The 13,900-nt window shown below is 32.6% G+C and overlaps 1 protein-coding gene across 2 annotated transcripts; it reads left to right on the top strand.

Annotated features, from left to right (window-relative positions):
* The first annotated feature begins 5,221 nt into the window (after nucleotides 1–5,221).
* LOC123672987 (DNA ligase 1) lies at nucleotides 5,222–11,696 on the top strand. 2 transcript variants are annotated; one of them, XM_045607355.1, is made up of 15 exons: nucleotides 5,222–5,366; nucleotides 5,420–5,455; nucleotides 5,608–5,688; nucleotides 5,744–5,781; nucleotides 5,877–6,272; nucleotides 6,332–6,395; nucleotides 6,673–6,845; nucleotides 7,530–7,753; nucleotides 7,833–8,101; nucleotides 8,529–8,730; nucleotides 8,790–8,993; nucleotides 9,044–9,260; nucleotides 9,580–9,815; nucleotides 11,130–11,327; nucleotides 11,478–11,696. In XM_045607355.1, the coding sequence occupies exons 1-15, from the start codon at nucleotides 5,347–5,349 to the stop codon at nucleotides 11,646–11,648; spliced, it is 2,529 nt and encodes an 842-aa protein (XP_045463311.1). In that variant the 5' UTR covers nucleotides 5,222–5,346; the 3' UTR covers nucleotides 11,649–11,696. The 2 variants fall into 2 exon arrangements, with proteins under 2 accessions (XP_045463311.1, XP_045463310.1); XM_045607354.1 differs by having other exon boundaries at nucleotides 5,239–5,366; nucleotides 5,420–5,688.
* Nucleotides 11,697–13,900: the final 2,204 nt, after the last annotated feature.

Here is a 13,900-nt window from a genome sequence, read left to right as displayed (position 1 = left end):
ATCCTTTCCTTATACTTTGATTGACTATAGAAGGCCCATTGTAGACAACGATTTGATAAGACGAAAAATAACGAACTATAGAGGGATGATCTTAGAAACGAAGAACGAGGGAGCATAATTCCCATCAGCAGAGCAGTCACTAGCCAAACTGGCGCCCTAGGCAAAGACCCAATTTGCCGCCCTAACAGAAGCAAAGTCTGTAGAATGCTAAAAATTATTATTTGAGTGATGAAATATATGAATTGAATTCAGTTTTGAGAGTCTTCTCTTGAGTTTAAACTTCATAAAATGCTCGGATAAAATTCGAATATATGTAATAGAGATTCTCAATGCAAAGATGTTCAAGATTAGTGAATTTGATAAAAATAAATCATTTGTGAAAGTCGTTGAAATAAAAAAATATTTAATTCATTATTCCAGGAACAGAAATATCCATTATTTGCCGCCCCTCTAGAACGGGCGCTGCGGTTTCAGGTTCTTCTGCTCAGTTTTGGCTTTATAAAAGGCTCAAACATTTTGTTTCTTTTTTCTTTGAGATTATGAAGTAAAACAATCGGATTATTCGGATGAACCATTATTTCAAATTCGAATGCGCCTACGCCCAATATTGATATAAAAAATATCATAATATAATGAAATGTGTAAAGAAGATAAGTTGGAAATAGTGGAATGGAATCGTTTCTTGTATATTTTGCATTGGACAATTGAAAAGAGAAATAATACAGAAGCCGCCCCAAGTGGCAATAAAATTCAGTAACGTATAGCAATGCAAACTCCGACAGGCCTTATGAGTACATGTGTTTTTTTAAGCATAATAACTCGTAAACAGGACTATGAGGGGATACCTACGTGGCATCTGGATATTTATGAGTATAATACATAATGCGGCACCTTTGATGGTTTTTGATGTTGATTATATTTGTCGGTATTCTATATCTGTTGTTGCTGACCGAATTAAATTTCATCTACACATGTGATTTTTGTTGATCAAGCTTGAAACCCTGCCTCCCTTCTAGCCCTGCCCATCAGTAGAGAAACAAAAATTTCTATAGATTTCTTAGCTATACCTATCACTCGAAAAATGGACGATATTTTTCAAGTTTACGTTTCTACTTTTACTCTATGATTGATGATTGCTCGTTATTCTAAATTAGCCACATTTACTATATTTTAATCGGGTACAATCATTCAACTTCGTCTCATTCATCATATAATTTTTCCTTCTAACACCGCACGTTATTTTTTGGTCGCCTCAAATTATCGCAAAATATCTATTCCATTTACATGATCGTGCCATTTGCACCAATTTACCTTCGTGAGCCAATTTAAAAATATTCAGTAATTCTTCGTAAAAATCCCATGAATATCCGTTTGCTGCATTCGATTAATCAAAATTGCACATCTGAAAATCATAGTCATGATTGTGATCAATCGCAAATCAACCACAACGATTGAAATGAAGCATTATCTAATGGGCACATTGAAAACGGTGAATTGAGCAATGGATATCGTTTGTACCATTATAATGGGTTTAATTACAGGAATATTGACTTGAAGGTTCACAATCGACCATGGATAATGTACAGAGTTTGAGGTTAATTAGCAGAGGTATTATAAAAATATTCATAGTATCGGTGTCTGACAAATTGTAAAAGCTCATTATTTCATAACTGTATTAAAATATCTGAACTAAAAATATATCATTGTTACCATTGATTCGGTGAATTCAAATTAACCCTTTTGTCAATGGTGTATCAATAGAATTGGCTCACTTACCACATTTGATTATTTATATCTGATAACAAACATTCAAGAAGAGAAAATGTTCATTCTTTTCATTTTCGAATATGAATAATCTAAACAGATGTTGTTCTGTTTAGATAAATTCGAATTCAGAAGCTAGGGCATAGTCATAAATCTTGTTCATCGAAGCGAAGTACATATAAGGATATAAGCTAAGATGTCTAAAAACATGGTGAATGCACTCGTCAAATTTTGAATGCAATGACATTCGACCAAATTGAAAATATTAGTTTTAGTTCGTGGCGGCGCCGCAATGTCATACTTGTCATTTCCGTTGATTTTTATTGGATACATTAATTAAAACCCGATACTAACCAATCAAAAGCGATGTGTAATCGAGTATGATCGTGCAAAGTCGTGAAACAAAACACGAAACGTTTGCTGGAATGAATTCAAATATTTGTAATAGAGAGAGAGAGAGAGTTAATTTGTTGATAGCGCTACCTACAGTTGACATAACGAAGCTCATCTAATATTCTCAAAATTGGCAAAACAAAAGCTAATCAGTTCATACACCTGGTTTTTAGACATCTTAATATAAGCATGATCCCTTGAAATCACTACGCTTCAATTTTTATTCTTTTGAGCGCTCGGTCAGATTTTAAACCGGAAATGGTCTCAACAACAATATTAGACTCACTGATAAGGAATCTTTGGTCAAATTGAATTATGTCGGTCCGTAAACACGATAACTCTTGAACGGAAAGCCCTAGAAACTCGTTCGTTCATGAGCATAATCAGACTATCGGATCAAACTTTTGTTTTCAGGATAATTTCAAAACAACCTACAAGAGGGCGGTACTAGCCTAAAATTTTGGGGAGAGGGTCACCGTTATGGGCTTCAAGTTTTTTTGATGGGACCATTTCGTACATTGTCTGCTTGAAACGCATATTAAGTGTAAGATGGTTTCATTTTGGGGGGTCATGACCCCCTTGACTCCCCCTCTGAGACCGCGCTTGACAACCTATTCATCGGAATTAAATTAACAACATGGGGAAATCGATCTTTGGGAATCCTTTGCTACAGGGATGGTGCAGGCAGTTTCCATAGCAGAAAGTGAAGATGACCTCCGACGCCTACTCTATAGAATCAACTTAATAGCGTAGAAACTGAACATGGTTATCTTCCACAAAAAATCCAGTCAAAATAATTATGCTGAGACCTCACATTCAAAGAAACTAATGACAACTGCAGTAATGAAGGTGCTCAGAACTGTAAGGGATCTCACTCAGAGATAGAATAAAGAAGGGTACCACCCAAAAGATGGCACGACAGCTGGACGTTCACATCACAGGAGCTAGCTGACAGATCCAATAGAACTAGGTCCTACAGCAAGAAGAAGAAGTTTAATAAATCAGCAGCATGCATTCTAGAATATGTTGTGATCTACCTTGTGTAATCTCGTCCAATCAAGGAAAAATTATGACAAATCCATAGTTTAGGATATAGGATAGGTAGTTGATACAAGAGAGACTCAACCAGCTTCTTGTTCAGTTTGAAGTTAAAAAGTGTCTTATTTATATGCAACCCCGTTGGAACTCAGAAACATGTTCTGATCATAAGAACTGGTAATGATGACCTTGAAAACGAACACGTGAATGGAGAATTTATATACAAAGCTTTCTTGAACAATCACACTCGTAGTTATCACCTTATCCGATACCCTGACTACAGAATTTCAGTCAACTGAATTACTATTAGAACAAAATATGATCAGGTGGCACCTACTTTCTTACGTTCAATCTCAAACTATGTGCTTCAGAATATTCAAGAAGAGTCGAATCTGAGAAAAAGCTGAGCATTCGCAAACGATCGCACATGACGTCAACCTCAGAAACATAATAGGTATCTGCAATTATTAGAAGATGAATGATGAGTTCCAATAGAGAGCACTGCAATATTTCAGAAGATAAAGATCGAATTGTACACCGACCAAAACAAAACTATGATCTGTACGCTTTTGCTCAATACGAACAAAAAAATTGATAGCGTTCTCGTTGAATCCGAAATAACTCAACTTTTCCATAATAGCCGATGGTTGAGGGTGTCCAATGCCTTCTCAAAATCTGAAAAGATAAGTTTAGTAGATATGTGTATGAAATGAGGATAGTTGCATGACTTATGGCGACACATAAATGTGCCTTAAGCTATATCATTGTCGCTATAGTCACTTCATAGTTTCAACATGTCACAACTCCAATGATAGCATAAAAACATTGAAATATCTACCAAAAACTGATGAATAATGAAATAATATTGATGCTCGCAACCGAGAATTTTTCCAATAAACATTCAAGTTCATAAATCATCTGAAATGTTTAAAAGTTCCAGGACTAATACTAGTAGAGTAAGAGTACCCACTTATTATATCTACATATATGTAACTTCAAAATATAATTCTCTGAAAGATCTATGGTTCATTACCACTTGTCGACAAGTATTTTGCAACTTATTTCACTCCATTATTTTTTACAATGCTGACTCCTTTCTAAAAAGAAAAAATATTCATGAATCCCTAAATAAAGCACTATGGATTGGATTTCAACTACAGATTCAGATGCAAATTCCTTAAAACAGGTTTTTTCTTGGAGTGTGAACAAATTATGCTCAAATGTACACTTTTACTTCCAGCGAATAAATGGCAGAATCCAAACAATTGTTATTATGTTTTTCTTGGAAAACACTACATTTCAAATGTGCAGCGTGATAATAGCATAACTACCAATCCAAGTAGTAGTACCTACGAATTCTGTGACCTAAACATGAAATAAATATATTATGTAGTAAATAAACACATCCCCTTTAGAATGAACTTATATTTCCAAGTTCAAGGAAAAAACAGGACATCGCGTGTTGTATTGCAAAGTATATGTGTCTCCTACAGCTATTTATATTTTATACAATATCTTTATGATATCTCAAGCCGTTTTGGAAAAATCTAATTTTTACTGTTCTTTCCAATTAAACATAAACGCTGTAGATCGGTAACGAAGCGTTTGCGGACCTATATGTTTATAAGGAACTTTTTTGTATGAAATGACCTGGGCAATCACCAGTGGCAACGCAGGGGGGAGGTAGGCCCACCCCCCCTAAAATTTAACATACTAAGGTTAAAAGATTGGCAGAACTCTAATTTCGCTTTACTTTGGACCCCCTAAAAAAAAATCCGGCCCCCTTTTGGCCACCCCTGTTTTCGAAAGCTGGCGTCGCCACTGGCAATCACCCTCTTAAAATATTATCGCATCTTTTTTTGAACACCCTGGATAAGGTGGTTCGAAAGTTATGAGTAATTGAAGAAATTGACAAAATCAATAAAACACCCTGTATCTTGATTATAAAGTTCTATAAGTTCCAAACAAAGACTGATGAACCAAAACCGCCATACGCCATACCCCTATGGGAAATTTGAATGAATGAGGCCCATATTAAAAGCGCGGGATTTATTTGCTGTCAAATATTTTGAATTAGAGATAACCCTAGTTTTTAGCATTTCATACAGATGAAATCTTTTGGCAAAACACTGCTCAATTAAATCATTTGAAATGAAACAAAGATCTATAACGTAAGTAATTGTAAACCTAATACATCAAAATATCAAAATGAAAAATATTTCAGGTCGTTTTTCACTTCAGCTGGAAGAAAATCTGATGGGTACGTAATTCAATATTTGTTATAAAATGAAATAAACATTTGTAATACACTGGAAGAAGTATGTCTATAATTTTTCGTTCTTTGAGAATATCTTCATCATTGAACCGAATCATAAATATTAAAGAATTGAATTGTTTTTTCTCTAAAATCAGAAGCAGTCAGTTAGCTGGATCTGTCGATTCTGGGAAATCAAGTAAACGTTCGAGAGATTCTATAGAATTAACACCTACTAAGTGAGTTATTATATATTTTTGCAATTTTCCTTTAATTAATTCATTGAATTTTTAGGAAACCTATAGAAAAAGATAATGAAACAACAATAAATGGTGAGTGTTTTGTAAACAGTTTATTTTTTTGTCATATACTAGACACCAAATTAATAATACATACTTGTTTCATTCAATAGTTAATACATTTACAGCTAAAAAAATCAAATTAGACCCTTCTAAAAATAAGTCCCATTGTAATAAGGCAACAAATGATAGCAAAATTTCATCAGACGAAGATTCACCAATAAAAAGGAATACTAAAAAGAAGAATGCATTTGATAGTGAATCTGAATCTGACAGCAATGATACCACCAAATCTCCTATAAAAAATGGAGAGAAGAGTTTGTCTTCCTCTAAAGAAGGAACAAGTAAAAATTCACCTGAATCGAAAGTTATAAATGAAAAAACTCCTAAATCAGATGAAAAAAATTTGGAGAAAAAACCAGAAAACAAGAGAAAAGAGAGCGTAATTGAGAAAACTGCATCTCCAAAATCTAAAAATTCCAAGTATGCCTGTACTGATGAAGAGGATGCCAAACTTCCTGATAGTGAGTTTATACTATTGCATCTACTATAAAGTTCTTACAATTTATTCAATTTTATTCAGCATTCAATCCTGCCAAAGGGAAGTATAATCCTATTAAAGATGCAATATGGAAAAGGGAACAGAAGTATGTACTTGTTTTCTACTCATTCTAGTACTTATAGCCTTTATTGAAAAGTCTTCAAAAATAATGTTGGCTCCAGATGAATATTAACTATGATTCACCTCCTATGCTTATTTTCTTCCATAAGAATTGAGGATCACCATATTTGACCGTTTCTTTCATTCACTAAATATAAGGAGTTTTTATATTTTTGGTAGCTGTTCTGCTCCTTACTGTACTTTTTTAGTACAGTCTTATTGAATTTTCAGTTGTAAAATGATATGTTGTCATTATTTTTCAGAATACCATACTTGGCCCTAGCAAAAACTCTTATGGAAATAGAAGAAATCTCTAGTAGATTGAAGATAGTTGAAATTTTAAGTAATTATTTTCGATCTTGCATTGTACTTACACCTGAAGATTTGTTGCCTTCTGTATATTTGTGCCTTAATAAGTTGGGTCCAGCGTATGAAGGTGAGCCATTTATTTAAAGGAAAATTGAAAAATCTAAACAGATTTTAATTTGAACAATTTCATCAGTAAAAATTATATTCATAAAAGGTTATTGAAAGCTAACATCTATTTTTTCATACTTTTATACTGAAGAACTTGTTAGTACACTCAACTATATTTAATAGATTATTGTACCTTCTTGTTATAATTCCATAAACAATGAAATTTTAATGCACTCTACTGATGGATTCCATCGACAGATAAGTTTATGTCAAGTCCATAAAAAATGCACTCATCATTATTGTTTAATTCCCAGGAAAGCAAATTCAACATTTGCAATTTTTAAAAATTCGATATTGAAGCACCCTCAAAAGTTCTAAGTTATTTAGAAATTTCATTCTATAAATGAATATAAAGATTCTGATCTTTGATGATCATCTCTCATTGGTTAAACATGATGGATATGAGAACTCACCCAGTAGTAAAGAATATTAGTTTGAAAGTTATAAAAAAATTTTTTTCTAAAATTTTTCCCTTTGTGTAATAAATCATATCAACCAAAGAATTTAAGTTCATTGAAAATGTTAGTTTTTTTAAAAAAGATCTCCATAAACATATAAAACATTTCAGTTTTAGAGTGATAAAGTGAAAGGAATATTCATGTTGAAACCTAATCTGAAGTTAAAATTTTCCTTTTTGGTTCAGGTCTAGAATTAGGAGTTGCAGAAACAAGTTTAATGAAAGCAATTGCTCAATCTACTGGACGTACTCTTAGCCAAATCAAAGCAGATGTTAAGGAAACTGGTGATCTTGGTACAGTAGCGGAGCATTCAAGGACAAATCAAAAAACACTATTTCAACCTCCACCTCTTTCTGTTAGAGGGGTTTTCAAGAGTTTGAAACAAATCTCACAAATGACTGGACATGCAGTAAGTTTCAATATTCATAGTTTATTGCTCTATATATGTTCATGCAACTTGGTATTTTGTAAATATTCTAAACTTTCAGTCACAAGCAACCAAAATAGACGAAATTAAAAAAATGTTTGTGGCTTGTAAAGAAATGGAAGCAAGATATTTGATCAGGTCACTAGCAGGAAAATTAAGGATAGGTTTAGCAGAATTATCAGTTTTACAAGCATTGGCATTATCATGTGCTATGACTCCACCTAATCAAGAATTTCCCCCAACACGACTTGATGTTTCTAAAGAGATGAGTGCTGAAGATTTCAAAACGTACTACGATAAATTGGCATTCACTTTGAAGAACACCTACTGGTATGTATTGCAATTATCATTCTCCTAAAGTTATTATTATACATTATAATGTAATATAGTACCCAGCAACACCTCTTATTCAAATAAGTATATTATTCTTAGGATGGATTGTAAATTGAAGATAGAGATCTGTTTTTAAGGGCTTGAAATTGAAAGAAAAAATTATACATAATATTATATGATAGTTGATTTCTTTTTTTTTTTCATTATTTCAGTTCTTATACTATTATCTCCCTATTTTAATAATAATTTAATGCAACATCAAACTCAAATCTTTTCCTTCAAAAGAAATTCTTATTTCTACTTTTATTAGAAATACACCTGTTTTGAACTTCTCGATACATAATCTCTTATTAAAATATTTTGTTCTATTTTATACAGATAAGAAATGTCAATTGTCATTATTCATATTGTTCATAATTTTTAGTGAGTGTCCAAATTATGACCTTATTATACCAGTTTTACTCAAGGAAGGTATTGAAAAATTACCAGAACATTGTAAGCTTACTCCAGGAATACCTCTGAAACCTATGTTGGCACATCCTACTAAAGGTGTTCAAGAAGTTCTCAATAGATTTGAAGGTCTCAAATTTACGTGCGAATGGAAATATGATGGAGAAAGAGCTCAAGTAAGCTACAATATCTTAGTTCATTATAAAGTATGAGAAAATATTCTGTAATGTTTTAGATACATATGGATGGTAAAACAGTTCACATTTACAGTAGAAATCAAGAAAACAATACATCAAAATATCCTGATATTATTTCTCGTCTAGATTTATGTAAAAGTGATAACGTAAAGTCCTGTATTTTGGATTGCGAAGCAGTTGCTTGGGATTCTGAAAATAAAGCAATTCTGCCTTTCCAAGTTTTGAGTACCAGAAAGAAAAAAGTAATAATGACAAAAAGGTCTCAAACTTCATTTTATTTCTGGTTTTTTAGGGTGTAAAAGAAGAGGATATTAAAGTACAAGTTTGTGTATTTATGTTTGATCTACTTTATTTTAATGGTGAATCACTAATCAAAAAACCCTTCATTGAAAGAAGAACCATACTGAAAGATAATTTCAAAGAATCTGAGGGACATTGGTATTTTGCTACATATTTAGACACATCTAAAATGGAAGAAGTACAAGAATTCTTAGAAGAAAGTGTTAAAGGTATGATTTATTACACATTTATTTTTTACTTGATATCACAAAACCTTTTTTCTCCAGAAAGAAATTTTGAAGCTTCCCCTCAAAATTTACACTTCTTGTTATGAGGGAAATTGACTGAATTTAGAGACTTACTTTGGATCCAACCTCCAAGCTTCCAAAACTATAAATCAAAAAATCTATAACGTAATAAGAGTCACAGTGGTTTTATTTCTGTACATTGATATAATTCACCTGATTAAACTATATTGCAATGTTCAAAAATAAATAAATAGGTATTTTGTAATCTTTCACAGTTTTCTCATTCTTTTTCGTTTTCTAGGTAATTGTGAAGGTCTTATGGTGAAAACTTTGGAAAAAGATGCTACCTATGAAATTGCTAAGAGATCACATAACTGGTTGAAATTGAAAAAGGATTACCTGGAAGGAGTTGGTGATACACTTGACGTTGTAGTCATTGGGGGTTACTTGGGAAAAGGAAAGAGGACTGGGACTTATGGTGGCTTCCTGTTAGCATGTTACGATCAAGATAATGAAGAATACCAAAGTATTTGCAAGGTAAATCTTCTTGTATTGAGTGAAGCATTTCTAAAACATATGACGTTCCTAGGGGATTGATTCGAGTTTCTACAAATCTAATTTCTCTAAATGTGCCCTCCGAACAAAGCCTGCATATTATGCAGATTTGTGAATACCCTTTAGGTTGTACATTAAATTCAGCCATAGATTCCTGTCTTCAAATAATACACTTTTTTCTCTCAAAATTTTTCCAGATTCCATGATCCAAATTGTCATTACTAATTTGCTGTAAGATGCCTAGAAACCCTGGTGTGACTTCTTATACCCGTTAAACTTTCAGACAACACGGGAGAATTGTGCCTACTAAATTAAGAGATCACTAGAGTTTCAGATGGCGCATAAATTTTTTATATTTGATAATTCTCGTGATTCTCGCCTTCTCTTAAGTATGGAATAATTATATTTCATATTCTATGCTCTTGATAATCTTCTATACTCTGAATAGACCAATAGCCTTCAGTCTTCAGTCATTATATTTCAATAATTTTAGTATAAATTCGATATGAACTGAATTGTAATTTCTTATGAAAGTGTTTGCAGTTTCTGAAATCATTATTTCGTTTTTAAAAGCCGACAGACAGAGAGCCAGAATTGGAACAATTCTGAAGAGCGCCACCTTACAGAACTGTGGTAAGTTCTAGCAAAAGTAACAGTTGGACTATCGTACAAAGTCTGAAACAAAATCAAATCAGTGCACACAACAGGGGTTTCTAGGCATCCTGATTGTATTCATGTATTAGAATTTTCATTTCAAAATAGTTTCTAATACTGTTTCTCAATGAAAATTAATATATTCATCATTATTTTACTTTGAGGAAAACGATAAATACAGGCTGCCTTGTTGGATTAAAACACGATCACAGCTGTTTGAGCAAGTGCACATGCACCAACTCAAAGTTTATAATGAACAATATTTAGTCTACTGTCAATTAAACCTCAATATTCGTGAATCTGGAAACGTTCATCGAAACAGATAAAATTCATATAACTTCTATATTAACATCGATTGAGTTGTGCATTATCTTGGTGATGTAAACATCGAAACGATAAAATTGCATTTGCCAATTGTGAAACAAATAAATATAATAAACTTTTGAAATTTTCTGAATGCCTATGATTGTTTTTTTTCAAAAAAGCATAAATATCATGAGATATTTTAGCATAGTGGAACATATAAAGTGAATAATCATAAGTGTCATTGAACTGAAAGTCTGTCCTGAAAATTTCATAGATACTCAAATTTGCAGCACTCTTTTTGTCATTTTTTCATTAATTAATTTTCAATTTTTCTAGATTGGAACAGGTTTTACAGATGAAAACTTACAGAAGCATACTGAATTTTTCAAGGAACATGTTGTAGAAAATCCAAAACCATATTATCGCTTTGAAGAATCTCTCGCACCAGATCATTGGTTTGAACCTGTCCAAGTTTGGGAGATAAAATGTGCAGATCTTTCATTATCCCCTATCCATAGAGCTGGAATAGGCATAGTAAGTAGACCCAGTGTCAACTCGAATTAATTTAACATGCATTCAGAAATGTACCATTATAGAAAAGTATGGATATATATTATTGGATTCTAAATTATTTATTACGATTTGCAGTAGTCGATATTTTTTATTAATAGATATTTTTTCTAGGTGGATCCTCAAAAAGGTATCTCATTGAGATTCCCCCGTTTTATTAGAATAAGAGAAGATAAAACTGTTGAAGAAGCTACTTCTGCACAGCAAGTAGCTGAAATGTATTCAAGTCAAGATCAGATAAAAAATCAGCAAACATTGAAAGTTTCAGAAGAAGATTTCTATTGATAGCTTTAGAGTTGTGTAATGATCACAATAAATTTAGTTTTTCTCAAATTTTCATGAAAAATCTTTTTTTTTACCTTTACCCTCATAATTGAAGCATTACAAAATTAATGTATAAATGAGCATCGTCCAATCTATCTAAACCATTTTTTATGGTACGCCCTCTGAAGGAATTACGGTGTTTCAACCTGATGAAATAGTTAGTTAAGTAGTTTAGCAACTCGGTGGTCCCTACAATATAGACCATCCATCTCCATAACTGAGCGTGGTGGCTTTGCCGTAGAACGCCGAACTTCGAGGCCATTTCTCAGGCTAGCAAAGAGCCACCACAAAAAAAAATATAGAATTGTTTTCCAATACATACTAACAAATATTAATTCTTGAAAAGTTAAGAAACGCTTTTTCTTTGAACTTTTTTACTACAAAGTCATGTTAGTATGATGTGAGAAATTAATACTACAACAAAGACTTCATATGAATCCTAATAAAGGGATCAAAGGTTCTGGCAAAACTGGATTATGAAAGGTATTTCTCATATTCAAAACTGATGTGATATCCAGAGCTTTTATAAGCACTCGCTTATAACAACAATAAAAAATAATGTTACTCAACATAAGGAGATAAAGAAACCAGAAAGGATATTTGAACCAGAAGTGTTGTCAACCGAGGAACTGAGATCAATAATTAGGAACATGAAAAACAAACACAGCTGTGGAATAGATGGCATTTCAAACAATATAATCAAGCAAACATCTGAGGAAATTATGGAACCATTGAGATATATAATAAATAACTCCATTAGAACAGGAGTATTTCCAGACAGTTTAAAGACAGCAGTAATTGTCCTGATATATAAAGGTGGGGATGAAACTAATTATGGCAATTATAGACCTATCAGTATGTTAACCTCATTCTCTAAAATCTTTGAAATGACCTACTGTAATCAACTAATGAGCTTTCTAACAGAAAATGCTTTCTTTAAGGAAAATCAGCTGGATACCTGAAGGGGCGGTCTATCCAAACAGCAATATACCAGTTTGTCAAGAAAGTAACTGATGCATTTGAGGATGGAGATCTCCCTCTTGGTCTCTTCTTAGACCTTTCCAAGGCATACGACTGCGTAGACCAAGATATTCTGCTCGAAAAACTCATGTGTTGTGGTGTCGAGGGAACAGCACTCCAGTAGATAAAATCATATCTCCAAGGGAGAACTCAACTTGTGAGAGTTTTCATGGATGGTACAGAGATAAGATCAGACGTGAAGGAAATCATATTGGGAATAGCCCAAGGTGGGATTGCTGGACCCCTTCTCTTCTTGGTGTATCTGAATAATAATAATATTTATTGATCCTCTGGATTGTAACATAACAATATAGGACAAGTCAATTACAAGGAAAAAAGGCTCAAAAAAAAATAAACAAGAAAAATTACATAACAAAAACAGCCATCCTAGCTCTTATGTAACTCATTATCATTGAGAAACTCTTGAACACAATAGTAACATTTTTTTATTAATACATTTCTTACAGTATGTTTAAAGGCAATTTTATTCTGCAGTTGCTTAATCGAATTAGGTAACTTATTATATAATACAATACCCATATAGGCAGGGTCATGTTCAAATATGCTCAATCTATGTCTAGGTATAGAAAGCTCCCCACTGTGTCTTGTAGAATAATCATGGTAGTCACAATTTTTCTTGAATTTTTCCATATTAGACTTCACAAATATCAATATTTCCATGATATACATATACAGGGTGAGTCTTTGACTTGTACATATATTTCAACCGAAGATTCCTGAGGTCAATAGAAACCCTTTTTTCATTTACCATTTTTTCCGATTCGGCCCGGTTAAAAAGATACAGGCTGTTGAAAATCGATAAAAAAAATGTCATTTTCCGTTATATCTCGGAAATGGTTGTATAGAAAAAAATGAATTTCGGGATATAGTTTTTCATGTATGTGATGAATCTTCTCCGTACACAAAATTTTATCCACATCTCCCCGTTTCTTCATTATGAACACTTCATCCCATAAAAATACCAGAAATTCAAGGAACTGAACTCTTAAAAGTAACTAGGACGTTCATTGAAGGATATTTAGCTAATTTGAAAAATAAAAGTATTCTTCATATTTTCTCGTATATTGAGCCGTTTTCGAGTAATATGTGTTTAAAAAAAAAAAAAATCTGTGAAATTCAAAAAATTGGGTACCTTGGCTAATTGCAACTCACAGAAATGAATATTTGCTACG

This window comes from Harmonia axyridis, chromosome 2 (assembly GCF_914767665.1).
Source record: "Harmonia axyridis chromosome 2, icHarAxyr1.1, whole genome shotgun sequence".
NCBI lineage: Eukaryota > Metazoa > Arthropoda > Insecta > Coleoptera > Coccinellidae > Harmonia > Harmonia axyridis.
This window is presented reverse-complemented; position numbering and strand designations above follow the sequence as displayed.

Bases quoted from the DNA above. Each gene is read 5' to 3' on its own strand.
- LOC123672987 (XM_045607354.1), top strand. From the start codon at position 5,516: ATGTCTATAATTTTTCGTTCTTTGAGAATATCTTCATCATTGAACCGA. The intron at 5,689-5,743 runs GTGAGTTATTAT...TTGAATTTTTAG, and splicing joins ATAGAATTAACACCTACTAA to GAAACCTATAGAAAAAGATA. The intron at 5,782-5,876 runs GTGAGTGTTTTG...ATACATTTACAG, and splicing joins TAATGAAACAACAATAAATG to CTAAAAAAATCAAATTAGAC.